Source organism: Misgurnus anguillicaudatus, chromosome 4 (genome assembly GCF_027580225.2).
Source record: "Misgurnus anguillicaudatus chromosome 4, ASM2758022v2, whole genome shotgun sequence".
NCBI lineage: Eukaryota > Metazoa > Chordata > Actinopteri > Cypriniformes > Cobitidae > Misgurnus > Misgurnus anguillicaudatus.
The window spans coordinates 37670241-37697180 of record NC_073340.2 but is presented as its reverse complement, the minus strand read 5'-3'; the positions used below and the strand labels follow the sequence as shown (position 1 = coordinate 37697180).

Sequence of the window (26940 nt, the reverse complement as noted above, 5' to 3'; positions counted from 1 at the left end):
AATTAAAGGAAGCAGAATTGCAATTCAATAGAAATTCAAAGAAATTCTTATACATATTATACAGTAAGTGAAGTGTTAAAAATGAAGCTTTCAGTATATGTCATATATGTTTGCCTTACATATTCTATAAATATATTCGTTTGTACAGATTATATTAACAGGAAATGTTAATATAAAAACTCTAGTCACATAACAAATAATTAAGTTTGATTTTTTTTGCAATTGTAATTTTATGGAACACGATGTAACATGACTTCATTTCTCAGAATGCTTTAATTTTACCAAGTATTTAAAATGGTTGCCAAACAATTTTCCAAAGTAACTTTCCTAACACTGAATGGGAGATTCTTTCTGTTGTGTCACTGTGGAATTTCTTTGAATTGCCATGAATTTAATTCCACTTCCTGTCATTCCAATTCCAATTCGAATTCAACTTCCTGTAGGGCGGAGTCAATTCAATTCAAATTCCAATTCATGAATTGAATGGAGGCCAATTCTGAAATTCTGAATTGTGCACAAGCCTGCCTCCAGTCGATGATGCGGTAGAGGTATTGTCTCCGGAGTGTAGTCCTCATCAGAGTCCACAATGCTTTCATCACGGAAACTCTTCCATGCAAAACACTGGCTTAATAGTGAGTACTAGAAGGCATCCTATCTGTTTATATTCCTACTGATAAAGTTAGGTGTATTATTACATGTGATTGTGACATGATGTTATTACATGCACCGCGCTCCTTCCTCTCCGCTTGTCTGAGGTAAATCCTTCTCCCAGCAAAGCTGTTGCGCGTTCATGTGTTTTGGGGGCGTGGCTTTAGAAGAAACCCAGAAGAAAGGGGTGGAGTGAATGGAAAAAATGAGCTATGTTTAAAACAGTGGTGAGAGGTCTACAGACACTCGATTTTTATACTCTCTTTTTCAGAGTACTTACATTTTACTTATGTATTTATATATAAAGACATTTTAAACATATTTGTAAAAAAGTTTTTTTAGATAATTTGATTATTAGGTACATATAGAAAATCAGCCAAACATTTCGGCCATCGGCTGCCCTGATTTCTAAATATCGGCATCGGCCAGAGAAAAAGCCATATCGGTCGACCTCTAGTTAAGCAACCAGCTGATCGTAACCGATTAACTTCCATATACAATGAAATTCAATGGGTATCATCAACTGTGTGGTTACCATCATTTATCACAATATCTTCTTTTGTGTTTATCAGAAAATAGAAACTCATACAGGTTTACAATAATATTAGAATGAGCAAACGATGACAGAATTTTCATTTTTTGGTGAACTATCCCTCGAATGAAGAATAAAAGCTGCCGATGACAGCAGAAACCAGCTCACATTCAATGATTTCGGTTTTTTGTGAGGTTTCTCATGGACTGAGTTTTTTTAGACGGCGAGAGAAACATTTGTGCTTTGTGACAGAAAAAGATGAACACAGACCACAGGAGGAAAGATGAACGTGATGAGTCTCATTATTAAAAACAATACAGACACAGTCGAATCCCAACGTGCTTGACAGATCATATTAACCTGATATTAAATATCATCTATAGACACACTGTTGCAGTTTATTTTACTGATGGAAATGATTCTCCGCTTCTGTTTAATATTTCCACATCTTAACTTTTAAATGGGTTTCATTATCTGAAGTTTTTCGTTAGACCTTTCAGTTCAGATAAAGCCTACAAATCTCTTCACTTTTTACAACACTTCACAGTACAGGTATGAATATTCAGCAGCCTTTTTCCTGAACATGAAACGATGATGTTGTGGTGATGATTAAGATCTTTCATTAATAATAAACAGAAGATATGAATACTGATGAATCTGAGATCTTTACTCCCTCATACTGACAATGTTTAAACATTTGAGCAGATCAACAAGTTTCTGTTGACATTAAAACATCCCCATCTACAAGCATGAATAAATAATCCTTTTATTTGTCAAAATCATGCATGTCTTTGAGTTCCCTTTATAGATGACACACAGTTATATGCTCACAACTTTACACAGTACACTACAGTCTGACAGATTATTTTCCTATGAGGTTTTTTGTTATCAAAATTCTTTACATGAGTAAAATTTCTCTCACATATTTGCGGCTGGTTTTTTTAGCCCATTTGTTGTTATTGCAATGACTTCACATTGTTTGTATAAGAAAGAAGAAAAGCATCTTGTCTTTGTCATGGCTATGAAAGAAAGTGCAGTGATTTTCTGAAGGATGGAGATGCTCGAGTCCTTTAGTATTTCATGTGCTCTCATGTTGAAGTTTTGCAGTTGTAAAGCCTTGTAAACTGTGTGAATGTCTCTCTCTCTCTCTCTCTATGATGAAGGCTGGACTTTCTGAGATACTGATATTGCTTCTGCATTTAACTAATACTACGATGAAGAGGTTTGTCTCCGATTGCTGCGTCTCCGTCTGGTTTTTGGCGTATGACAGAGGAAAAGCCCACAATATACTTCAACAGTACAATGTTATCTTAAATGTTCTTTAACCTATAAAATTGCAGGTGTGATATAGATCAGCTTGCGTACGTTTTCAAATGTTTTCCTTAAACTTGCATAATAAACATGCAATGAAACGTTTTTAGAGAATATTTTTCTACAGCTTGAATATAAAGAGTAACTCGACCGTCACTCGGGTGCATTACCAAAATAAACCAAAACAAATAAAGAGAATAGCAGAGGAGAATATGTAGCCAACATTAGTCCTGAGGGGTACAAGCTCGCTCTCTCTCTCTCTCTCTCGCTCGTCCAGGGTGTCTTTATCGTCTTGCATAGCTCCTCTTTCTCATGGTAAGGCACTGTATCCCCATCACAAGAAACTTTCAGTATTTGGCCCTAACACAGGTCATCATCATCATCATCATCATCATGTGTGTCCTTCATCAGTTCCCCTCCTCTTCATATAGTCTTTGTTAATTAAATAAATGAAATGAAGAAGCGTTGGATAGTCCTGCCCACCTTCACTGTGACTCAAAACACAGCCGTACAGGACAGTGTGTGTGTGTTTGTGTGTGTGCGTCTGTGTGCGTTTTAATTCAGCTGGTCCTCGTATTGTTTCCGAAAACAGTCGCCAGCAGGAAAGAATTCCCAGCAGCGTTCCTGGTACATTTTCCAAACGTATGACTCCTGAAAGAACAGCCAGAACTGAATATTACAAAACACATCTTTGTGCTTCGGTAATGCTTATGTACAGTTTTTGTCATGAGTGATTATTACCTGGCCTGTGTGCTCTGTTTCATCTTTGTTAATAAGATACATAAAGAAAAATCTGGAAACAGACACAAAGCCACAACACACATCTGTTAGCTGCTCATATACGGGTTCTGACATCATCTTACATTTGGTCTTTTTTCAGTTGCTTCAAAACATAATAAATGGCAAAAGTCTCATAACACTGTGTTCACCACAAACTGGGCAAAAATATTATATGAGCTACATTTTTGAGAAAAAAATGTTTATGCATGTTTTTTTGAAGGTCACTAATATAAGTCCACAAAACCCATACTAACATACTACATGTTTAACAAGACTTTTCTAAACGGAATCTAGTAGCCTAGTAGTCATCCACATAAAGCAATATGTTGATTTAGAAATTGTAAGACACTTTTTGTTTAGAGGGGCCATATGCGAGAAGGAATGATTGACAGCTGAGGAAACAAAAGACTTGCATAATGAGCCTTTAGGCAGGACTTTTATCACTGCAACACTGATGTGAGTGAAATGAGAAAATGTACACATCATCATCATCATCATCATTAATATCAGTCAAACCTTTATTCTTTATGATTTACTATTGTCTACATTATTAAAATAATAATACATTTAAATAACAAAAAGTAACACAATTAATGACATGACTAAACAAATCAAAACGCTGTAATATTTGTCTGTAGATCTCTGTTCACTTTCTCAAACTTTATGGTGTGAAATGATTTAAAACTCTACTGAAAGAAATCAAGATGCTTTTCTTTCTTGATTTAGTCCTTTTTTAAAGAAATTCATACATTTGTCTTTTTTAAGTCATTGAAGAATTAAACTTACATTTTTTTAAGATTGAGAGAAATAAAAATATAGTTTATTTTTGTTTTGGAGGATTACATCTATATAGATACTCAATAGATTTGATCTTTTATATAATTCACATCATCGTTGAGGGTCACATGACTCTGATCTTATATTGACATGTAACTGATGTGTTGGTGCACTTCTTCAGAAAAATCACCAAATATTTGTCAATTTCACTTGCATTAATATGAATATTCATATTGAATCCTGTTAACATAGAGATGTGTTTGCTGTACTTTGTGTGTTTTTTCTTGATCTAATGCTTTAGGAAAGAATAATGAAGTCTTGAATGAAATGAAAACAGGACTTACAGGTAGTTGGCCAGGTTGTGTTCTTGTAATGTGTGCGTTTCAAAGCCGTGTGGAACCGTGTCAAAATAATCATTTCCAATTCCACAGATGAAACATTTCGTCTGCGAGGAGAGAGACAGATTTCATTAAACACTGATATTTATCTCAATAAAAAGTCATGCTTATATTTTACTTTAAAATCTCATTCAAAGTAAAAGAAATCATGTCATCATATATAAAATCAAGCCATGTTTTAGAAACTACTGAGTTTATTTTCAATTTCATTACAGTGATTAGCATCAGTGAAATATAATATTATAAAAATACAATAATGCCACAACTGAATGTGCACTTCTGACAGATAAAACATTTCAGCTCATACTCGACTGTAGAAGAGAAAACGACGAGAGAAGATCTAAATAGATATAACAATCACAATCAGAGTATTATAAAATAAATCACTAATAATTCAGCTCAAGTCCCTGAGATCACATTACTCTTAATGCTCTCATATAACACCTCAATGGCTTTAAATCTCACAAGTCCAAAATAATTCAGTCTCACATTTCTGCTCATTTATTGATTAAACCAAACAGGATTAACACACACACACACACACACACGCACACATCCCTCAAGTCAAATACACAAAACTCTCCTCAGATTCATTATGTACAGTAACAATCACATCAAGCGTCTTCTTTTTGTCTTCAATCATCTCCATGAATCATCTTTATATTATCAGCACAGCAGATCGCTGATGTCATACATGTGTACTGATACACGTATGCTCAATATCAACACATCTGCTGTTCTCAGTTCACCAGACAGGTCTGATCAAAGCTCATACAGATTATACACTGAAACATTGCCTTAAAAGTGAGTAACTTGTGGATCATGGCTGTCTCAAGTCACACATTGTTTAAAACAAACATTTGGTGTACTGGTACAACCTGTTGACTAAAATAATCAGGTCAAATAAATGATGAATTCATAAACATCACTGGACATCACTAGTAGAGTCTCACCTCCATGTCTTCTTTCACCTGCTCCTGTTGGTCTCTCAACTCACCAAATGCATCAATAATTAGACCTGATAAACACACACACACACACACATCAAACACAAGATACTTCAGAAAACTACAAACAAAACATCACACAAATACGCACACACATGCATACACATACCTTGAATGATGGCCAGGAGGATGACTATGACGAAGAAAAAGAAGGTGATGTCAAAGATGATCCGATAGATCTCATACTCATCACCTGCCGGATCCTCGATCTGATCACCGATCCCACCGCCAGCCCGAACTCCAACGTACATGTGGAACATATAGCACTACACAAACACACAACACGAGGGTTTCTTTTTTGTGTACCTGTTTTTAATTTAACACAAGCAAAATGTTCATTATAAAACGGATGAAACTATAATATCTGATTGTAGAAGCTGTTGGACAAGTATCGACACACATCTGATTTTATCAACAAAACTTTCATTCTGAAGAGAGATAAACTAAATAATGTGACTGTTTAGTAAACTTTATTAGAAACAACTCAAATAAAATGTCTCATTTGAAGAGCACAAAAAATGTTTGGAATTCAGCTGTAAACTGTAATAATAAACACGAATGAGCCGTGCATTACAGTGAGTTTACTACAGTAAGGGAGGTTTATGATACACTGCTTTGTGTAAGACAAGAATGTAGTTGTAAACTTTGGACTGTACATAATCTTTGTCTTGGCAGTGTAGATCTGCTGCTGGCATGAGTGAAGTCTTTAAGGGTGAATCATTAGAGAGGATACTGTATGAACACATACTGCTGCTGTAGCAGATCTACTGTAGACAGGTGGTGCTGGGGAGGAGCTGGGATAGGAAATATCACATGTAGAGATGAACCAGGACACAACAGAATAAAAATGGGTCATGTTGATATGAATGAAAGATGGATTGGCTGCGCTGCCAGCTTTATGAGAACCATAAACCATAACCAGCTGCGTGAAAGAGTTTCATGACTGAACTGGGCATTCATTCATGATAAAATCCATATAAAGCACGCTGTCTCGTGGATTACTTGAACCTGTTCATGTCTGCAAACACTCCTAACACCAACACAGAAAATAAATCCACTGGAGTTTTGTGGATTAAAGGCATCTGTCACTCACTCATGACAAAAGTTTCTCTGCACTCCAACTGTCTTCCCTTATTAGAAGAGGAGAATGAGAGAAAAGACAAAGAGAAAGAAAACAGCTAGAAATGGTTTTCTACGGATGACTGCTTCAGAGCGGATTAAAGCTCACACACACGCACACACACACACACACACACACACACACACACACACACACACACACACACACACACACACCCTCAGCACTAATGTGAAACACCTCACTGACCGACAAAAGAACAGAAGACAATCACTATAATTCTAAACCTAGCGAGCTACCTACATAGACAGCATCTTTAGGCAGCTTTAAGCATACAGTATGCTGCATTTTAAGAAAACTTATTATTTGGATCAAAGTCCAAGACTGCAAATAAATATCTTTTAAGAAGTATCAATCTATCAATATTTTGTATCATGTATTTATGCTCATTAATATCATTGGATTAACTTTCCCTTATGTGAATTATGTGATGTATGCAGTTATTACATATTCACCACCTGTAGCAACACCCCTATGTGTAACCACACCCACACAGGTGACCCCGCCCCTATCTCCACCTATGCTACCTGTGTGTGTCTGCTTTTAGGTAACTCATATCCCATCATTCTAATATACAGACAGAGTAAGAATAACCAACATTTCTAGAACTTTCTTTTATGAGCCTAAATAACATGATTTGATTGGACACTCAATGTTTAAAGAGGACATTTCACAAGACTTTTTAAGATGTCAAATAAATCTTTGGTGGCCCAGAATGTGTATGTGACGTTTTAGCTTAAAATACCCCGCAGATCATTTATTATAAGATGTTAAAATTGACACTTTGTAGATGTGAGCAGAAATTTGCCGTTTTTGGGTGTGTCCTTGATCACCATAATGGTGGTTTGTTGAAATTGAAACTCAATTGTGCTGTCAATTATTTTCTTTCTCTCTGCACTAAATGTTAGTGCTTTGGTTGGATAGTGCAGATTAAGGGGTGGTATTATTATAATAAGATCCCCTTCTGACATAACAAGGGGAGACAAATTTCAATAAGCTTTTTTTACATGTTTGCATTGAATGGTTTACTAAAACTAAGTTACTGGGTTGATCTTTTTCACATTGTCTAGGTTGGTAAAAGCACTGGGGACTCAATTATAGCACTTAAACATGGAAAAGTTCGATATGTCCAATATTTTATGAGATGTCCAATTTAACATCACCAACAGAAGATGAGAAGAGTGACAAAGTTGTTTATTTTATTGTGATTTCATGTTCACTTGCTCTTATCACTTAAAGTGAATCAATGCCCCCCTCTCTCTCTCTCTCTGTTGTGGAGTTAATGATTGTGTTATTCTAGTTGTTAATGCAGTCCTCATCTAATGATCGTCCGGTCATTTGTGCTTAGCAACAATAAATAAGGATCATGAGAGCAATGACGATCTCATCTCATCTCAACACATTAAATCTCATGGCACCAATTAAAAGTGAAACCCCACCATCGAGCGCTGCAGAAAATCACACGACTGACATTCACATTTCATATATCTGTGACATAAGATTTAATGAAGCCTTTGGTTTGTCCTATGTAAATGCTATGTCCATATCAAATTAAATGTCATTCATTCACGTTGTAGGTGTAAGCAAAAATGTGCTGTTTTTTGGTGTGTCCTTTAAAATGCAAATGAGCTGATGAAAGGAAATCACATGACTGACATTCACATTTAATATATCTGTGACATAAGATTTAATGAAGCCTGACTGGATGACTTTAAGGGTGTGTGAACCAATGATGTGTGAGTTCCTCAGGTGATCTACTGGCATCAATGTGTGTTAAAACATCTACATGAACTACAACATATAGTACTGTAGTATCTCCCAGAAAGACCTGTCAGATAGTATGATATTAACACTATTCATGCCTCATATACTGCAAATAATACCACAGAATTACCACAGTACTGTACTGTATATGTCCAAAACAACATAGTATTACCACGGTGCACAGTCACCTGTTAACTGTTATCTTACCGTCAGCATGTCGTCACACTTCATGTCTGGAGATTCTCCATCTTCACTCTTATTGTAGAACTTACGGAAGAAGTTGAAAGCCACCACAGTGTAGAGATAAACCACAACCGCCAGCAGACCTACAGTCAGGACCAACTACACACACGCACACACACGCGCACGCACGCACGCACACAGAGTTTGTGTGATTAAGAGTCAGTGCTCACAGTTTATTTCAAGATTGTGATTCTGAAATCTTTGTATGGCTAAACCTCAATACTGTAGGTGTCAAAACAAAGTTATAGTCTGTTATTAATGTGAAGAGTCTTTAATAAGATTTTATAATGATTTATGTAAATGAGATCAGTTTAATTCGTACCTGTTTGCCGTTGTGTGTTACAGATGACAGGATGGTCCTCAGGGTCTTAAAGCCCATGGCGATGTCCAACAGATGAGCAGCAAAGAAGAAATTATTGTAGTGTCCGAGTATAGACATGCTCATATACCAGGCCAGATACAAGAAAGACTGCAGCATACAAACATACAAACCAAATAAAAATCTGAAATCAGGCTCAAGTTGAAACATAAAGACAAATATAAGGAGGATTTATTTACGTTGTCTGTGAAGACGACACCTAATTTCCAAATCTGATACTTCACATCGATTGAGTTCAGACTGAAAAGAGAAAAATTCATCAGTGTTACAAAAAAAATTTCTGAGCTGAATCGCTGTAGTTGTCATGAAGGAAAGTGACAGACTCATTACTGCCCTCTGCAGGGATCTGAGAGATGAAATACACAAACACACAAAGTACACAAACACACACTCACACTGCTGCTAGTGAACCGTCTCTCTTTGGTTTCCTCTTCTCGTGAGCGTCACTGAAATCCAGAGCAGCTTTATCCATCCCGAGCAGTTCACTGATCCGATCATTTCCATAAAACTCTCCGTATTTATCCATCACCTACAACACACAGTCATCATTCACGTATTCAACATTATCAAAATATTTCATCACTTCATTATTCAGTGTATGCGTGTAAGATTTCATTTACCTTCCTCTTCACAAATTTATCCCAGTAATTGTTTGGGAATGACCTGTAAGATAAAATCATCTTTACTACAGTAACAGATTTAAATATGAAATGAGAATTATTATAATATATACATTTAAAAGACATATTATTACTGCAATCTGTCTTACTTCAAAACAAAGACCTTTTATCATAATATAAACCATCTTTAATTCATTCTGCTTGAAATAAATGTATTTTATATTGTGTGCATTTCTAACTACTACAAATGTGTTTCTGCCCTCAAAGATTTATTTTTCTGTTTTTCATTCATCTGTACTTTCTTGTTCTAATTTAGAATAATGTAATAAAACACCAGTATTTTTACACATAGGGTTAAAAACAAACCGGTGTAGACGGTGGTGTTGTTGAGGGTGTAAATTGATGGCCAATATTATTCTCATCCTTCATTAGTTCACCTGATTGGCATCATGTTTTCATTAACATCAAGTCATGGGGTCACTCACTGTGTGTTTATGACCAATCTGTCCCATTGGCCTTTAATATCATCTTCTGATGGCTGTTCGGTGATATACAGACCATCAAACTCCAGCTTTCTGGCCACCTCCTTCTCACGCTTAAATATCACCAGAGGAACCTGCGGGGGGAATAAAAACACATCACTTCATGTGAAGACTAATACATCTGCTAAACCACAGCCGCATTGACCATTAAATATAAATGTAGCGTTTATTAAAACCTCTTTAGACCGATACTGCAAGGCATGTTATATTTGACAGGTTTATTGTTTCTGTATTATATCACCATTTCATTATTATGAAGTCAGAACCAGGTCACATAATAATATTGTGAAGAACATAAACAAGTTGTGACATTTTAGGATAACATACACATGCTCAGTTTCTGGTAGAAAAACACAATGCTAACTAAATAGTTTATTTAGAGATGATGTCATACCTTTAAGCAGTAGTAGCCAATGATACAGAAGAAGGAGATGACCGTGTGCAGAATGGCCAGAATCCGTAGCGTGGGCTCCATGTAACCGCTGCTCTCCTCCAGTACAAAGTGTACGGTGACCGGTCGATTACTGGATCTGCTCAGAGGATCCCACTGCACGCTGGTGTCTGATGATCCACTGAACAACACATCCTTCCCTTCAGTGACCGCTGAAGACGTGGACACCTTCACAGAACAATAAACAAACAAAAGAATCTGTACACATCTCATGAGGAAAAAACTCAAACTCGACTCAAGCATCGCCTTATGATCATAACAGCTCAACGTGTGACAGCTTAAATCATCACTGATTGAAAAAACTACAAGAGACTAATTGACTTATAAAGACCTACAGACTGTTTAACTTAAACTATATAAAGATTTAAGATTATAGACAGTTTAATATTCAGAAATACATCATTTCATGTTTACCCAGACAAAGCTAAATTTACACAAAAACTCGTTCCTGAAAAACAGCAGAAACATTAATACATGTTAGTTTAAAGGTGCCAAAGAATGCATGTTAATAATCTGTTAAATTTTTACTGATATCTACACAGAAGATTTGTGGCTTTATTAAGTGTAAAAATGATCCAGAGACAGTTTTTCATGTCCATTTACAAACTCTGATCTATTATTATCTTATTTGAAAGGGTCATGAATAATAATGTTGATCTCTGCTCTGATTGGCTGTTTCTCCTTCAGTAGCTCTGTGTGTGTGTAAACAGATCTTATGTTTGAGTCTGAATCAGATTTTGAGGAATAATCAATTGTTTGGAGATTGTTAATGGATGTTTCTGAGTGATAAGTTTGGGTTTTTTCAGTATGGACCTGCAAAACGTAACTCTATCGTTAATAGTAGAACTTCAGCCTAAACGCTAACATATAGCATTAACTAGCAAACAGAAGTATATGAAGTTTTAGCTCAAAATATCATAAAGATAATTTATTATAAGATGTTAAAATTGCCACTGTAGGTGTAAGCAAAAATTTGCTGTTTTTGAGTGTTTCTTTTAAAATGCAAATGAGTTGATGTTTGGGGACTCAATTATATCACTTAAACGTGAAAAAAGTCAAATTTTCATGATATGTCCCCTTTAATGTGTAATTTAATGTTTGGGGTGTACATCTGGACTGTATCGTCACAGTTGGTGTTATGTTGTGATTGGTCTGTTTTCCAGCGCTCTTTTGCATGCATGAGGTTTATGTAAGAAGGAGAAAACAATCGTGTTTGAGGATCATGAAATCTCATTACCATGAAGTCTTATTATTCATCTATGGTTACATAAATCCAGTTTACATTCTACGGCACCTTTAAAGACAAACTAGTCAGAATTACCTTGTAAAACAGCAGAATAAAGTTGATAGCAAATGCCACAAACAGCGCCAACATTCTCATGTTGTAGAAATTTCGTGCAAAATAGTTCTGCAGAAGAGAAGACAAATACTGGATAAGTGTGATGATAACATACACGAGATACAGTACAGTTTATTTAGTTAAATCTTCATTCATGACTGCTGTAGTCTATGATCCATCAGATATATTATTTGATTTTGTGAGGATCTTGGACCAGAAGTTTGCGTTGGTAGGCGATGATCTTTTTCCAGAAAGCCGACTCTTGAAGGTCAGGTTCATCCGCTCGACGATAATGCAGTCGTACTTTACGCTTGACTTCATCTTCTTTCTTCTTTTTCTGGCTTTTCTCTCCATTTTCCCCTCTGAGTAACACAATGAGAAATTTCATGTGATTAATTTCAAAAGGATTACAACCTCTGGTCACAGCAAACTTGGGGAAAGAGTTGGCAATAACTTTGGATATTTTATAATAAAATAATACAATTATAACCACAGATATCTAATCTAAGACTTACTCAGATTTCTCAGGGATTGATTTGGTCTCCTCTGTAACCTCGCTGTTATCCACTGAGGATGAAGATCCTTTCGTCTGAGAGACCCAGAAGAAATGAGCACTGTTTTTATTATACATAAATATATTAAAGTCTGTCTAATGTTTGAAGTTAAACGTCATTCTCTTACCTGGTGTCGTCTGCGGACTTCAGGCGACGGTGTTGGAGGAGGTGGGACGGGTGTGTTGAGCAGATCGGCGAGGTTGGCGTTGGGATTGTGAGGCATGAGTTTATACTGCCCCCCTTCTCTTTTCAGATCCAAACCAAATATATCAGACAGGAGATCGGTGTCATCCGTGGCCACGTTCAGATCAGCCAGGTCTTCCTCGGGTGAGGTTTTGTCCAAGAGTTTCTTCTCGCCCTCCTCGATTTCTCCTCTCACTTCATCTTGAGTCGGATCAGGCATGTTGGCAAGGAGCTCCGACACCTTCATGGTCTTGGCGCCCTCCACCAGACTCCCTCCCAGAAAGCTGTTGTATATGATGCGGAAGAAACCTCGTGCGACGCTGAATGTGAAGTGCAGGAGGCCCAGCAGGACGCTCCAGTAAAAAGACACCAGCGTCATCACCATGTCTTTCACCGTCATCTTCTTTGCTTTCTTCACCTGCTTCTTGATGCTCTTCATGGAAAGCACCTTCATCAGGAGCATCACATTGTATCGTAGAGCCAACAGAGCCGTCTTCACGGTGGCGATGGAGAAAAATCCCATCTCAGGGCTCTCCTCCTCGGGTTTCTCCCTCTCGCTGTCCTCTTTGCTGGCCGAGCGTTCGCCGGCATCGGACATCTGCGCGGCCAGCTGCATCTCGAAGATGGTGTCCTCACAGAAGTTCACGAAGAGCTCCATTTTCTCCTTCTCGCCCCCCTCGTTGACAACATCAAAGATGAACTGCCGTTTGGACTCTTTGACCTGCGGCTTCTCCCACTGCGTGCGGCTGGACTCGCTGATCTCGAAATACACACGCTCGATACGCTTGGCGCTGCCCATGATTTCAATGCGGCCCAGGTACGGCTGGAAATAGTTCAGCACGCTCTCTGCGAGCTCCAAGAAGGTCTGGAGACGAGAGTCGTGAGGCATATGTTCAGAAAGGTTGGTAAGAAGGACGGCGACGTTGAAACCAATGTCCTTTGCCGGTTCGTGGAAACGTTCGACAAACTCTTCGTAGTCTAAGAGTTCGTTTTCGTCCGGTTCTGCACACGAGAGGAGGAACTCCGTCTCGGATTGGGTGTAATGTTTATGGCTTTCCATAGCTTTATGGAAATCTCTCTTGGATATGACACCTTTGCCATCCGGGTCGTACTCTTTGAAGGCGTCCGATGATGTCAGATCTTTCAGTTTGAGGAACATGTCAAAGAACTTCAGAATCATCTCGACGTTGTTGGACGACTCCACTAACATGTCCACCATCTGCTTTCCGATGGTCCCATTCACAACGTTTCCTAAATAGCCAGAAAGATTATAATGGCAAATGTCTTCCTGGTGATAAGCGTACGTTCAGCTAACTTCAATAAATGAAACAATCTCACCTTCTAACATGGACAACAGCATCACTACCATATCCTTTTGAAGATCCATTAGCTCTTTTAACAGCTCGATTTGGCTTGAATCCTACAGTGTAAGAACAACACAATTACTCATTGAACTGTGGCCCCCACCAGCTCCTTAACTAAATAAATCAAAATGTCCTTCTTCTACTCTCATCATTTAAATAAGAACCAACGTCTCAGTTTCACAGGATCTTTTTACAACACAGATAGTCCACATATATCTTCATTTGACATGGTTTTCTTTTCTTGTCAATAAATAAATAATTCATCATAGATCTACCTGAGACAGCTTCATCTGCATGTGTGCGAAAACATGCAGGAATCCGACGACTGCGTCCCAAAGTCGACTGTGAGCCAGACTCTGTTGATTCCCTGTGCAGGGACCCTACAGAAAATAAACACATTCAACTCAGAAGATTAAAGATGCTCACACAAGGTGCGTTTCTATTACCATTAAAATTATGCATATTGAAATAGCAAATTGAAAATGCGCCCAATGGAAAATTTTGCACAAATCTCCTACTATCGGTGTAAGTGCAGATGAGAGGATCTACCTGAATGTACTCGGTCAGAGTATTGAAGACTTGTTTGGCTACATTGATGGCTTTGGAGAAATTCCTCTGGCCTTGTTCATCGATCACATCTTTACCAGAATAATACCAGTAAAAGTCACTAATGGACTCCTGAGGACACAAACACATACATGAAGAAGTGTCTGATCATGTGTGTTATAAGAAGGTGACCCTCATGAAGAAACTTCTCACCTGGACTCTGAGCAGATAATCCACGGTGGAGATGATGATGTTGACCGTCGTGTTGTTTCCTGTCTGTGTTCTAAGATAGTTCTGAAAATCTTGATGTAAAGACAGACCACACACACACTTTCATTACTGAACACAACACAACACACCGGCCTTCACACTGTAAACTCTTGTAGATGTACCATTTGCTTTACAAGACTTTACGACTAACTGCTGTGTCCATCTTCAATGCACAGTAAATCATTTCATATTTGCTTAAAGTTTGACTTTGCTGAATGGCTTTGTTCGTAACACCTCAAGTCACAAAATCTAAAAATGAACAATTTACAGTTTTGTCATAAATTGTTGTCAGTGTGAACGCTCCACAACACTTCACGTTCTTACACTACAACTGAAGCCTCTGGTCTGTACACTACGCCTTGCATCACACTGTAGAAAGTGAAAGTTTGATCTACTTAAAAATTGCTTTATGGTTCTTGTATTCATGTTATGGTTTTGACCCCTTGCCTGCATTTTGGATTACGCTTTTGGATGTGTTTGCTTGCCCTTTTGAGATTTTACTAATAAAACCTCCTTGCATTTGGATTCTTGCTCATAATGTGTGTTTACAAATTACTTCAATGGGTAACTTAAAGTGAAAAAAATTAATTCGAAAAAAAATCTAATTTTCAATTGAAGTAATCTTCTAAATTAATCCAGCTTTCACTTTTTACGGCTACTCACTAAATCTTTTTTACTTATCTCATTTAGTGCACTACAAAGGGAGGTGGAGGTGCTGATCTCTCTCAGATTACACGTGTGCATGTAAAGACACTGTGGAGCACACTGAAAAAGGACAGGTGACACTTACCTGAGTTGTGTCCTTCACAAAGCAGCTGCAGGAAGCGGAAGAGGTCACAGGTGAATTCATCATCCTGCATGACCTTTTCACCTGTGTGACATCACAGCGAGGTATTAGACGTGACATCATCACGAGCCTGAGCAGGTGTGATGGTCCAGAACTCCGCTCATGACACACAAGCTCACAAACAGATGAACATATAACTGACTGTACAGTACATTGTACATGAAGGGTGGGGAATCAGCAGCAGGCCTCCAAATCTAACATCACTTACCAACATACAGTAAATCAGATCACAATCAAACTTTATTATTAATGTCTAATGACTGATTTAAGATCAGTACAGAAACCAACCATTTGTTATGGAGTCTAAATGATTTGAGATATCTGACATGTGTAATTTAATACGTGAGCCATTTGGAGACTGCTGGAGTGCTGCTTTGGTCATACGGGAGGAATATGATGGTTCATAATGTCACAATATTTGTCTAAACAGTCCGGAGTCACAGCGACAACCACAAACCTAAAAACAAATCACAACATGAAAGTGCTTACAGTATAACTACTTATAGTTTTAGAAATGTACAATGATATATACTGTACTTCTTTACTTCACTATTGTTAATAGCTCTGTTTGAAACCTACTGTAGTGAGCTGTCTACATAGGGAGTATTCTAAGGCATCATAGGAAGCCCTACAATACCTTGTTTTGACCAAAATCCAAGGCAGGTGACATGCAGCCTTCAGTGAGAAAACAATCCTAGAACTCATTCCGATATGACAGACAAAGTATATATAAATTATATCAGAATTCATTCAGTGTTGTAATGCAATGAAATAATTAATTTTTTTCATTAGCTGTACTTCATTTATGAGAAGAGATGTCACAGAAAACAGCTTACAGTGGTTTGAAACAGAGCCTGAATGAAAGCAACAATGAAATAATTCATCAACATTTCTGAACAAATCAGATAAATGCACTTTCAGGTGTGAATCCATATAAATGATCAACCAGAACAGAAGCCAGTCAACTTCTACACAATGATATTAGCAAACTACAGTATTCACTTTAAATCTAGCGTGCAAAACACAACATTATACAACTGCTATACATCTTCAGGATTTAAAGACATTTTATAATAACCACACGACTCTTCAACCTACAGTATGAACTCTATGCATTATGGGTTATAGTAAGACTTCATCTGGTCCATCAAACTCTGATTTATGTCAAATGATGACATCATCGAACAGAAACGCAGATGAATGATACAATAAAAAAACACAACACTGATCTTCAGAAAAACACTCAAAGAACAAAACCATAACCTGACAATAAATCAAAACAGAGAAGAAAAGCAGGTACAACAGAGATGACAGCACACGACATCAACTGAACAGCTCAACCAATCAGAGAGGAGGAGGAAGTTGGGCACTGAGAGACTGCTGCTGAGGGATCATCATCATCATCATCATCCTCTCAGAGCAGAAGAAACACAAACACGCACACTCCTAACCAAACACCCAGCCGCTGCACCAGAGCCAAGACAAAACCAATGAGAGTCACACATACAACTACAGATCAATATCATCTTTAATCACCACTGTTTTATCAACAATACTTTGAATTATGTGAATTATGATTATTTCAGATTTTTGCACGTAGTAATAAATAAATGAACAAAAGGTGTTTCTTCACTTTATTTCTCAGATTTTTATTAAAGCTATAATTTAACATGTGGTTGAAATGACAACTGTGTGATTGGCTAAAGTTCTGTTGTGGGGCGGGACAGAGGTAAGGTGTCGGGCTCACACACAAACGCGCGCACACACACACTCACTCACACACACACACACACACACACATCAGTAAATGATTGCAGAAGTCATAATTACCACGCTCATGAGTGAGGACTGATAAAGGAGGAAGACGGTAAGTTAACCGATAAAAAAAGAAGAAAAAGAAAGAAAGAAAGAAAGAAAGATGTGAGAAGTCAAACAGGTCAAAAGATCTGAAAAACAGACTTGAATTCAATCAGCACCATTCAATGAGACACCACAGAAGAAGAAAATCTCTGATTTATCATCAAACTGATGAGCTTTAGATCTTTAATGATGTTTCAATAGATGTCACTTAAAGTATATAACACTTGTGTATACAACTATACTTCAAATAATATAGACAATAAACAAAAACATGTACATATACAGTACTGAGACATACAAAAATTACTAATAATTGATGTAAATAGATCTGGGATGTGAGAGTCACACTACTGTATATAAAATGTATAGCTCAAGCTTTTATCATTTGACTTTACTTTGACTTGAGTTGAAATGATGCTGTTTGAATCCAAACCTGAATAAATCTGATGCAGAAGCCTTTAGAAAAGGGTATTATGACAAAAAAAGTGAAAAACTGTTATCAGAAAAAGAAAAACAACCGTACAGGTTTCATAATTCATCATTCACTTGCACTCATGTCGCTCTAAACCTGTTTGACTTTCTTCTGTCAAACACAGAAACATTCAAAATGATTTTCACATAATGAAAGCGTATCCTCATATTCTACAAAATGTTCATGAAAATCAAAGCAAACAGGTCTGAGATGTAATGCTTAGTAAATGATGACAAGTTTCTCAGTTTAAAGTCATGTTAAAGCACAGCAAACACAAAGAAACCTAAAAAATAAAAACGTAAAAGAAAGTTAAAATTCATGCTTCATAATTCAGACTTAAGAATGAAATGAGGACTGAATCTGATCTAAACAACAGGTTCATGTTTTATAAACACCTCATTCAAAGTTTCTCTCATATTCATTTGATCAAACATTCATCTCACTTCACTAACACACAGAAAATAAGAAAAAAAAAGGAAATTTCACAGAGACTTCTTTGAAACGGAGATGAGCACAAAACACAAAAAACAATAATGCGTTTATAAATGAATAAATGTACAAATGGCATAATAAAACAAGAGTAATGAGATATAATGATTTCATTTTTATTTAATTCCCAATACAGATTTACCAGGAAATAATTACACAGATGAATAAAGATGTGATCATAAATCCTACCTGAACCCTCTTCAGTCACCATGCCAAGACCTTCAGCTTTATTCTGTCGCTCAAAAGCGTTCAGATCTAAAACACTGCAGACGACACCAAACATTCATAAACACTTAAACACTAATACAATGATTTACATCAAAAAACAAAGATATACATGCTTGGGGTCCAAACAGACAGATTAATACACTGAGTTTTATTCTACAGAAGAATTCACAGATGAAATAAAAACTACAACAATTTATATTCACTTAAAGGATTTATAACATCTGGGAGTTATGACGTAAAATGTATTCCCTGATATATTCCCAGTATAATGATGATGTTTTTAAAGGACATACCTGCAGTACTGCATCAGTCCGGCCAAACTCTGGAAAAACCCCACATCACGCTTGTCTTTCAGATAGTCCAAAAATTTCTAGACAAAACAAAGTAATAGTAGGTGAAAAACTCTGATTTACCACAACTATACCAGAGTAAAACTACAGTACTTCTGTAATGGGTCTTTCACATAGGAAGCGGTGTGCGCTGCGCTATGAAACCCATTCATTTCAATGGCTTGCGCCGCGCGAGGGCGGTTTTTTGTTGCGCCGAGCAAAGTGCGAGCGCAGCGGAGCGCAGCTTGCGCTCACGCCGCGGTCAAAGTTCAAAATAGTTTAACTTTTGCGCTGCGCTCTGTGACGATTACTCGCACGGCCAATAGAAACGGGGCATCCAAACAAGCAAAATGGACGAAAAGCTTATACTCGGGATTCTCAGAGCTTTATAATACAAGTTTATGCTCCTACAGAGACATCGGAAGGAAAGTCGTCTCATGGAAACAAGTAGCAATTCAAGTTGGCATGTCAGGTGTGTTTTAAGTCAAGCAGCTTGTTGTAGGTATCCTTAAAGTTACGTGAAACGGAGACGAGCAACATCAGTCTCTGTATTCCTCGTCGACAATTTAACCCAAATATAAACGCTATTAATTTATTGAAAACCCCGCCTACTTTGGTCTGGCCATCAGAGCACAAATCGCTTGGCTGCGTCGAACCCAGCGGCGAGCGCAGCGCACACCGCATCCTATGTGAAAGCCGCATAAGGCATTAAGAGTCCAGTCTGCTCATGAACACAGCTGATGATGATCTCTGTCTCTAATGATACCTGTTGTACAGTTGAATTTCCTCCATTGAGTATAGCGATACCCAGCTTTAGTGTAGAAGCCACCATCGGTCCCATCTCACCTGTACAGGACATTCATCAGATAAACACATCATATCCAGCAGCTCTGAAGGTTGTATGATGTGATTGATAGTAAAGTCTGACCTTTGCTAGCGCTGATGGTTTGTAGGACCATCTCTGCAGCTCCTCGATCATGAAGTCTGGCCTGTTGATACAACAGCTTCTGTTTCTCCATCTCTTTCTCCTGCAGAAGTCAAAGGTCATCATCAGGACATCTCTCACTAATGTCTGCAGGTCCATCTCACACAATATCTCTTCTGAGACGTCTGCAAGTGTTGACTCTCAGCTAATCTGAGAGTGCTTACTTAACACAGAAAGACATCATTGTTCCCAAATATAAGCTTAAACTGCATGAGATGACAGTGTTAATAACTTTAACTGTTAAACTATAGCGGCTCACCACAGTCTAATTTGTCGTTATGTATCTTTCAAAACAAACCAAAATTATTTTTAACCCTTTGTCACACACATGTATGAGTAAACCAGAGTTGCCAACTTGGTCATTTTTCAGACCACCTTTCTGAAGGTGTCCTTATCTTTCACAAAATGTGCACAGCCACAAATCTTGTGAATTTTGGATAAACTTTAGCTTTCATTTGGTCAAAAAGATGTGGCAGGTACTGCCCAGCGAACCTCTCTCGATGTCTATCTGTCTGTATATCTTTTGCTTTCTATTTGTTTACAATTTAAACTATTTAATTTGACTATTTAAACATGTAAGCATAAACACATCATTCATCTGTAAATATACACAGTTTGTTACCCAGAAGTCTAAGCGCTTTGTGATAGAAAAATACATAAAATCTCAGCATTCTTCTTCTATTTAATGTCATTGGGTATTCAGCTGCATTAAAATACAGTTTCAGACAGTACAAAGAGTAATATGATGTCATGATCTGTCACAAATATGCTAATGAGCAAATGACATCATGCAATGGTCTATTATTATCTTATTTGAAAGGGTCATGAATAATAATGTTGAGCTCTGCTCTGATTGGCTGTTTCTCCTTCAGTAGCTCTGTGTGTGTGTAAACAGATCTTATGTTTGAGTCTGTATCAGATTTTGAGGAATAATTAATTGTTTGGAGATTGTTAATGGACGTTTCTGAGTGGTAAGTTTGGGGTTTTTTCAGTATGGACCTGCAAAACGTAACTGTAACGTTAATAGTAGAACTTCAGACTAAAAGTTAGCATATAGCATTAACTAGCATATAGCGCTAACTCAGCAGTCACAACTTTGTAACAATTGTAACAACATTGTAATTAATTTAATGTGTAATTTAATATTGGTGTGTTCATCTGGACTGTAACGTCACAGTTTGTTGTTATGTTGAGATTGGTCTGTTTTCCAGCGCTCTTTTAAGGTTTACATAAGAAGGAGGAAACAATTGTGTTTGAGGCTCATGATATGTCATTACCATCTGCACAACTCTTAGTATTCATCTGTATTCACGTACCTCAAAACTCTTCACCTCCTCTTCTTCATCTTCTTCCTCATCATGACAGCTCTGTAGACGACAAGCAAACCAATAAGTCAATTTATACCAGAATTCATATTTAGATTTATTTTATAGAAATAATAATAAAAAATAATATAAACTCATACTATAATATTAATTTAAGTGGTGTTTTTTGAATAATTTGCCATATTTCAATTAAAAATATAATTTGTTACACTAAACTTTAAAATTGATATGTAATTTTTCCTGTGATTTTAGTGATAAAATAACTCTGGGACAGTTCCCCAGACAAATTAATCTAAGGCATTATATTAGGACATTTATAAATAAACCTTAAAACAAAAAACATTAATGGTGTGCATCTTGGTGTGCAGTTGAATGCTGTATTCTGATTGGCTGAGAAATGTTCTGTGGGTATGCATTAATTTCTGATAACCACACACCCAACTTGTCAAATGTCTTAAAAATAGGCACCAGAGCAATGCTTGTGCTAACCGTGGTATAAGAGGAATAATTGACTCCGGTCCTTTGAATTATTTGAAAATAATGCACACCCGCGGTGTAACCTTGGGTGTGCATTATATTCTTATAATTCAATGGCCCGTCGTCAATTATTCCTTGCATAAACTTCAGTGTTATTGTATGAGAGCCATTCTTACTGTATGTCATCTGTCTTACCTTGGCCATTATATCTGCATAAGCCATGTAGAGATGATCTTCCTCTAGTTTACTACAACAAACAAACAAACACACAAGACTATCTATCAAATTGACATGTTTCCTACAATAAAAGAAAGAGATGTGTTTTGACTGTAATCCGCACCATTTCTCCGTCAGTGCGGTTCTGCTGAAGAGTTGGATGAGTTGATGTAACGGATCGATGCGTTTGATGGTCTCGTCTTCCTCTGAAGGTTCTTCTACACCTGGTTTCTACAACACACAACCACAAACATCTCATCTCATTGACCTACAAGTGGAGTTGAGTTTTATTAAGAGGATCTTTCATGAGAAACAGCTAAAGATGAGTTCTATTCTACTTAACTATTACACTACAAGAATCAACAAAAATACTTACAGCCAAATCCTCAATCAGCTTGTCTTCAAAATAATGCTCCTCCGTCTCAATCCAGGACTTCTCATAACCCTGAAGGAAGAGGTTGACAGCTCTGTGCCTGTATATAACACAACAATGAAAAGATGACGTCAGAGATGATGGAGTGATGGTCAGCAGTAGATCAGCGTGAGTCTGTTCTTCACCTGGGCAGATTATACAGAGGAGCCATCCTGAAACAAGCCACCACAGCTCTCTTCCTCTGCTTCGACAGAAGTTTATGCCAAACAGCTTTCTTACTTCTCTGAGGATGTTCAACCTAAACAAACAAACACTCATCAGCCTTTACATACACACAAACTGTCATATAATGGATTTGACATGACCAGGGGTGCACATAACTGGTACGCAGGTGCCCATGTGTGATTAAAATAAAAAATGCAAAAAAGTATTACTGACCATTTATTTGTCTTTAAAGGGCACATATCAGAAAACTTTTTCTATGTTTAGGTGTTATAATTGGGTCCCCAGTGCTTCTATCAACCTAAAAAATGGGTTACACGGGTTAAAACCAATAACCAGGCATATTTGATTTTATGTACATTATCGTCTACCATGTTTAAACCAAAGAAACATGGTGAAGAGAGTAGTCAGGAGATTAGTGATGATGACAACATGTATGATGTCTGTGCTATGAATAGTGTGAGGACCAAGAAACATCTCCAGGTGCTGCTTTAAGAACCAGGCCAAAAAAGGTTATGTGCACCCCTTGACCTGATATACAGTACTGTAAGCCTCAGAACGCAAGCAAAACAACATTCAGTTTTCAACAACTGTGGTGATAAATGAAGATATTTACCTGATCCAAGTGAAAGAGCACGTGAGCGATATTCAGCACTCTCTCCACCGTCTTCTCAGGATGAGATGTGTCCTCGCTGCGATTCGGCATGTCTTTATACAGCGCCATCTGCCAGCGGATAGCAGGGTCCTCCAACTGCACATACAATACACACACACACACACACACACACACACACACACACACACACACACACACACACACACACACACACACACACACGCACGCACGTGTTTGTGGAACAATCAACACTTGTATTTAACTATGAGTCCAACAAGACACCATCTTTTTCCAGATTGTGACGGGTCTCTTGTCATGTACAGTACTGAAGGACAGACGAATGGCTCACCTTTCCCTGCAGGTGCAGATTGTTCCTGATGATCTCTCTAACTTCATCTTCAGTGTCTTTCTGTGGAAATGAAAACATCTATGATATAACATCTCATCTCTTTCAGTTTGATTCTTGATGTTCGTGTCTGCTGGACTGACCTGTGTAAAGCGGTTCTTGGCGAGTCCGATGAGCTCCTGGTCTCCTGGCACACAGATGTTCAGCCCAACAGGAAGTAATCTCTTCAGAGCGGCCACAATCAGTGAGGTCTGCAGTGAGTATCGATCACCGCGCTTCTTCATCTTCTTCCTCTCCTGGTCTGATACAGCGCCCTGTGTACATCATCATCAACAAATAAAATAAACATGACACCCCTGGTTTATACGTTCATTTTAAAATCACATACGCTATTGATAGATTTACTGTACCATGGTAATTGTAATTACAGTAGTTTTCTTTGTGAACTTTGACTTTAAATGCTTCATTGTGAATATATGATTAAAAGGTGTATGTATGTATTTGTGTTGCGAGATCTCGTACCTTGGACATTTTGGATTTGGTGTCTGTTATGAGGAAGGACATGTTGTTGATTTCATTCTGAACCACAAAGTTCTGCTCCTCCCTCTTAAAGTTCTGTGGAAACATTAACATCACATATTACACGACTCTTTAAAATAAACTACCACTCAAAACTAATAACACGTGGCTGCAAATCATTTTGACAGGTACTGTTTAATATTAAACATAATATAAATATGTCTATTACAGTTTTTTCCAGAAGCTAGGACACATTTCTCAATACTTAGGTCACTTTTGCAAAACTCTTCACACAGTTCTCCTAACAAACTTTCAGCTTGGCAAAGCAGTTCATTTCACATTCAAAATGCACTACAACTACTAAAACACTTTATTCAGGTCTCAAATCAACTCATTCTTCCAGAACACTAGCAAAGGTTGACAGACGACCAACACACTTTGTCACCCACAAAACAATGACCTAAAAAACACTAATAACATGAAGCATTATACAAAGTTTTCTCTGTTTATAATTCACTGGAATATATGTTACTGGAATGAATCAGAAATGATGCAGAATTCTTCAATATTTTATGTAGTTTATTTATTATTTTTTTTTTTTTTGCAGTAATTCCAAAATACAAGAATTTGTATACACACCATCCACAGATACAGACACAATAGTAATTCTAATCTACTCGGTCTTCTCCATTTGGCCAATTGTTTTTATAGCATTTATTTGATTAAAAATGTATTTCATTCAAATATTACTGTAGAAATGTAGCAAATTGCTGTCTTATTCAGTTGTGTATTATGTTATTGTTTTGAACATATGTTTAACAGTTTTGAAAACAGTATGTAAGCATGTGCAAATTGTCCTGTATGTATAAAGAGTTTTGGCAGTTGTTGTGTCTGAGTGAGAAAAAAATTCATGAAATTTGAGAGATGTAGTCATTGAATGCATTTTGTGCCAAAGCAATGATAATTGATCCTCAGTTTAGCCCACATAGACTTCTGTTCTGCTCACTGTGTAAAGAGTCTTGCAAAAGTGACCCAAGTATTGAGAAATGTGTCCTAGCGTCTGTAAAAACCGGTAATAACATATATGACATAATATTTACAAATGACTAAACCAAATAGTGCGTTTGTGACATTTGAACAACTTTTCTCATCTTAAAACCGAAGTAAACGTGTTTTCCTCGCGGAGGGTCTGCATTCATTGAAAATGAGCAAATAAAATATTTCACATCAATATTTAATGTTCCTTACCTTAATTATAAGGTAAATAGTTGTGTAATAAGCGGGATAATGTACATGTAGCAGGTTGTTATCGTGAAATAAGACCCTTCAGTGTGATTCAAGACCCTCTGCTGTGTGTCCTGATCACACTGTCGGGGTTTATTTCTGCCATAACAACCGTCTGCCTGTACATTACTCCTCACATAATCACTCAACTCTCATTTAAAAAATAATAAAACTATTCAATAAAGATTTGATGCTCTTAATATCAACTCAGGAAGAGTAAAAGATGTCTGTGTGTGTGTGTGTGTGTGTGTGTGTGTGTGTGTGTGTGTGTGTGTGTGTGTGCATGTGTGTCTGTCTGTGTGCGTGTCTGTGTGTTTGTCTCACATGTGATTTTGCCCAGAATATAAAGACTTCTGCCACCATACGGAATAATTCTTCTGCCTCTGGATTTGGTTCTTTCAGCCATTTGGCTCTGAAAAACAAACCCAGCAGGTCATTACTGATGAGTAACAGCAAGCGTCCAATCACAGCTCATATGAGTGCCAGTCCGCTGTACCTGTTGTAGTCAACGAATCGTATGAGCAGAGGGTAGAAAGCGTACAGATCTCGCACGAGGACGGTGAACTCATCCAGGATGAGCAGCTCGGATTCGGACATCTCCCCTCGACCTTCGGCTTTCATGTGATCTTCATCTTGAAGGACCATCGCTGCCTTCTTCTTCAGCTTCTCCATCAGAGGTAGGAAATGAGACTTCAGCAGCTCAGATTTGGCTTTACCAATGATGGGCTGAGAAAACACTGAGACAGATCACAACCACAGTGTGACGAGCTGATGTCTAAGATCATATGAACTCATTGATATGTTGAGGAAGGTTTGTTTTCTACCTGCGAGTCTCTTCATCCAGGCTCCTTCATCGATGCCCAAGTTGTTGTAAATGATCTTCAGGATGTTTCCCAGCAGGGTGTTCATGTGCTCGGAGGTCAGAGAGGTACAACAGCTGTCGGAATGTTCCGGATCGCTCTCGGGACCGCTCTCCCACCAGTGAGACATGTAGCTGCAGAGCATGGGCAGAAGCACCTCCATCACGTGAGGCATCTGTGTGTAGCGCATACCAGACTCCGCCAGCTCCATGATCTCCTCTAGAGCTCGCTCCAGAGACGGCACCTGAGCACAAGCCTCCTCTACCTGAGCTGGAAGACCAAGAGCTGAGAGAGAGAGAGAGAGAGAGAGAGAGAGAGAGAGAGAGAGAGAGAGAGAGAGAGAGAGAGAGAGAGAGAGAGAGAGAGAGAGAGAGAGAGAGAGAGATACAGTCAGTTAAATCTGTATGTAACACACTACAGAAGCTACTGAAATTGTGCAAAATGTAAATCTTGCAAAACCAATCAAGAGAAAGTGATGACTCTCATAACTGTCCTGGGAAAATGTTTGTGTAAAATTAAACCTGTATAGGTTTAAATGATTACTCCACCTTTATAAAAATCCAGATAATGTATTCACCCCTATGTCATTCAAGATGTTTATAACAGTTTACAGTTTCAATGCAGCTTCAAAGATCTCTAAACATTC

General features: G+C 37.7%; 1 protein-coding gene across 10 annotated transcripts in view; it reads right to left on the bottom strand.

The window, feature by feature from the left end:
- Nucleotides 1-1826: 1826 nt before the first annotated feature.
- Nucleotides 1827-26940, bottom strand: part of ryr2a (ryanodine receptor 2a (cardiac)) — a 91814-nt gene continuing 66700 nt past the window's right edge. For 5 of the 10 annotated variants that reach the window (XM_073867279.1, XM_073867280.1, XM_073867282.1 and 2 more), the window contains 38 exons: nt 26259-26579; nt 25931-26171; nt 25759-25846; nt 24154-24246; nt 23775-23945; nt 23635-23694; nt 23286-23420; nt 22633-22745; nt 22451-22547; nt 22199-22305; nt 22054-22105; nt 21373-21423; nt 20000-20099; nt 19838-19917; nt 19036-19112; nt 18704-18777; nt 17524-17541; nt 15637-15717; nt 14790-14878; nt 14580-14708; nt 14306-14410; nt 14005-14086; nt 12611-13917; nt 12445-12518; nt 12144-12291; nt 11912-11998; nt 10534-10758; nt 10083-10213; nt 9598-9640; nt 9373-9506; nt 9157-9217; nt 8921-9067; nt 8563-8697; nt 5563-5719; nt 5400-5464; nt 4393-4493; nt 3233-3284; nt 1827-3142 (listed from right to left, as the gene is read on the bottom strand). In XM_073867279.1, coding sequence (XP_073723380.1) covers nt 3047-3142; nt 3233-3284; nt 4393-4493; nt 5400-5464; nt 5563-5719; nt 8563-8697; nt 8921-9067; nt 9157-9217; nt 9373-9506; nt 9598-9640; nt 10083-10213; nt 10534-10758; nt 11912-11998; nt 12144-12291; nt 12445-12518; nt 12611-13917; nt 14005-14086; nt 14306-14410; nt 14580-14708; nt 14790-14878; nt 15637-15717; nt 17524-17541; nt 18704-18777; nt 19036-19112; nt 19838-19917; nt 20000-20099; nt 21373-21423; nt 22054-22105; nt 22199-22305; nt 22451-22547; nt 22633-22745; nt 23286-23420; nt 23635-23694; nt 23775-23945; nt 24154-24246; nt 25759-25846; nt 25931-26171; nt 26259-26579 — 5327 coding nt within the window. In that variant the 3' untranslated portion in view covers nt 1827-3046. The remainder of the gene's footprint in view (nt 3143-3232; nt 3285-4392; nt 4494-5399; nt 5465-5562; nt 5720-8562; nt 8698-8920; nt 9068-9156; nt 9218-9372; nt 9507-9597; nt 9641-10082; nt 10214-10533; nt 10759-11911; nt 11999-12143; nt 12292-12444; nt 12519-12610; nt 13918-14004; nt 14087-14305; nt 14411-14579; nt 14709-14789; nt 14879-15636; nt 15718-17523; nt 17542-18703; nt 18778-19035; nt 19113-19837; nt 19918-19999; nt 20100-21372; nt 21424-22053; nt 22106-22198; nt 22306-22450; nt 22548-22632; nt 22746-23285; nt 23421-23634; nt 23695-23774; nt 23946-24153; nt 24247-25758; nt 25847-25930; nt 26172-26258; nt 26580-26940) is intronic. The other 5 variants (XM_073867281.1, XM_073867287.1, XM_073867285.1 and 2 more) reach the window with 1 other exon arrangement.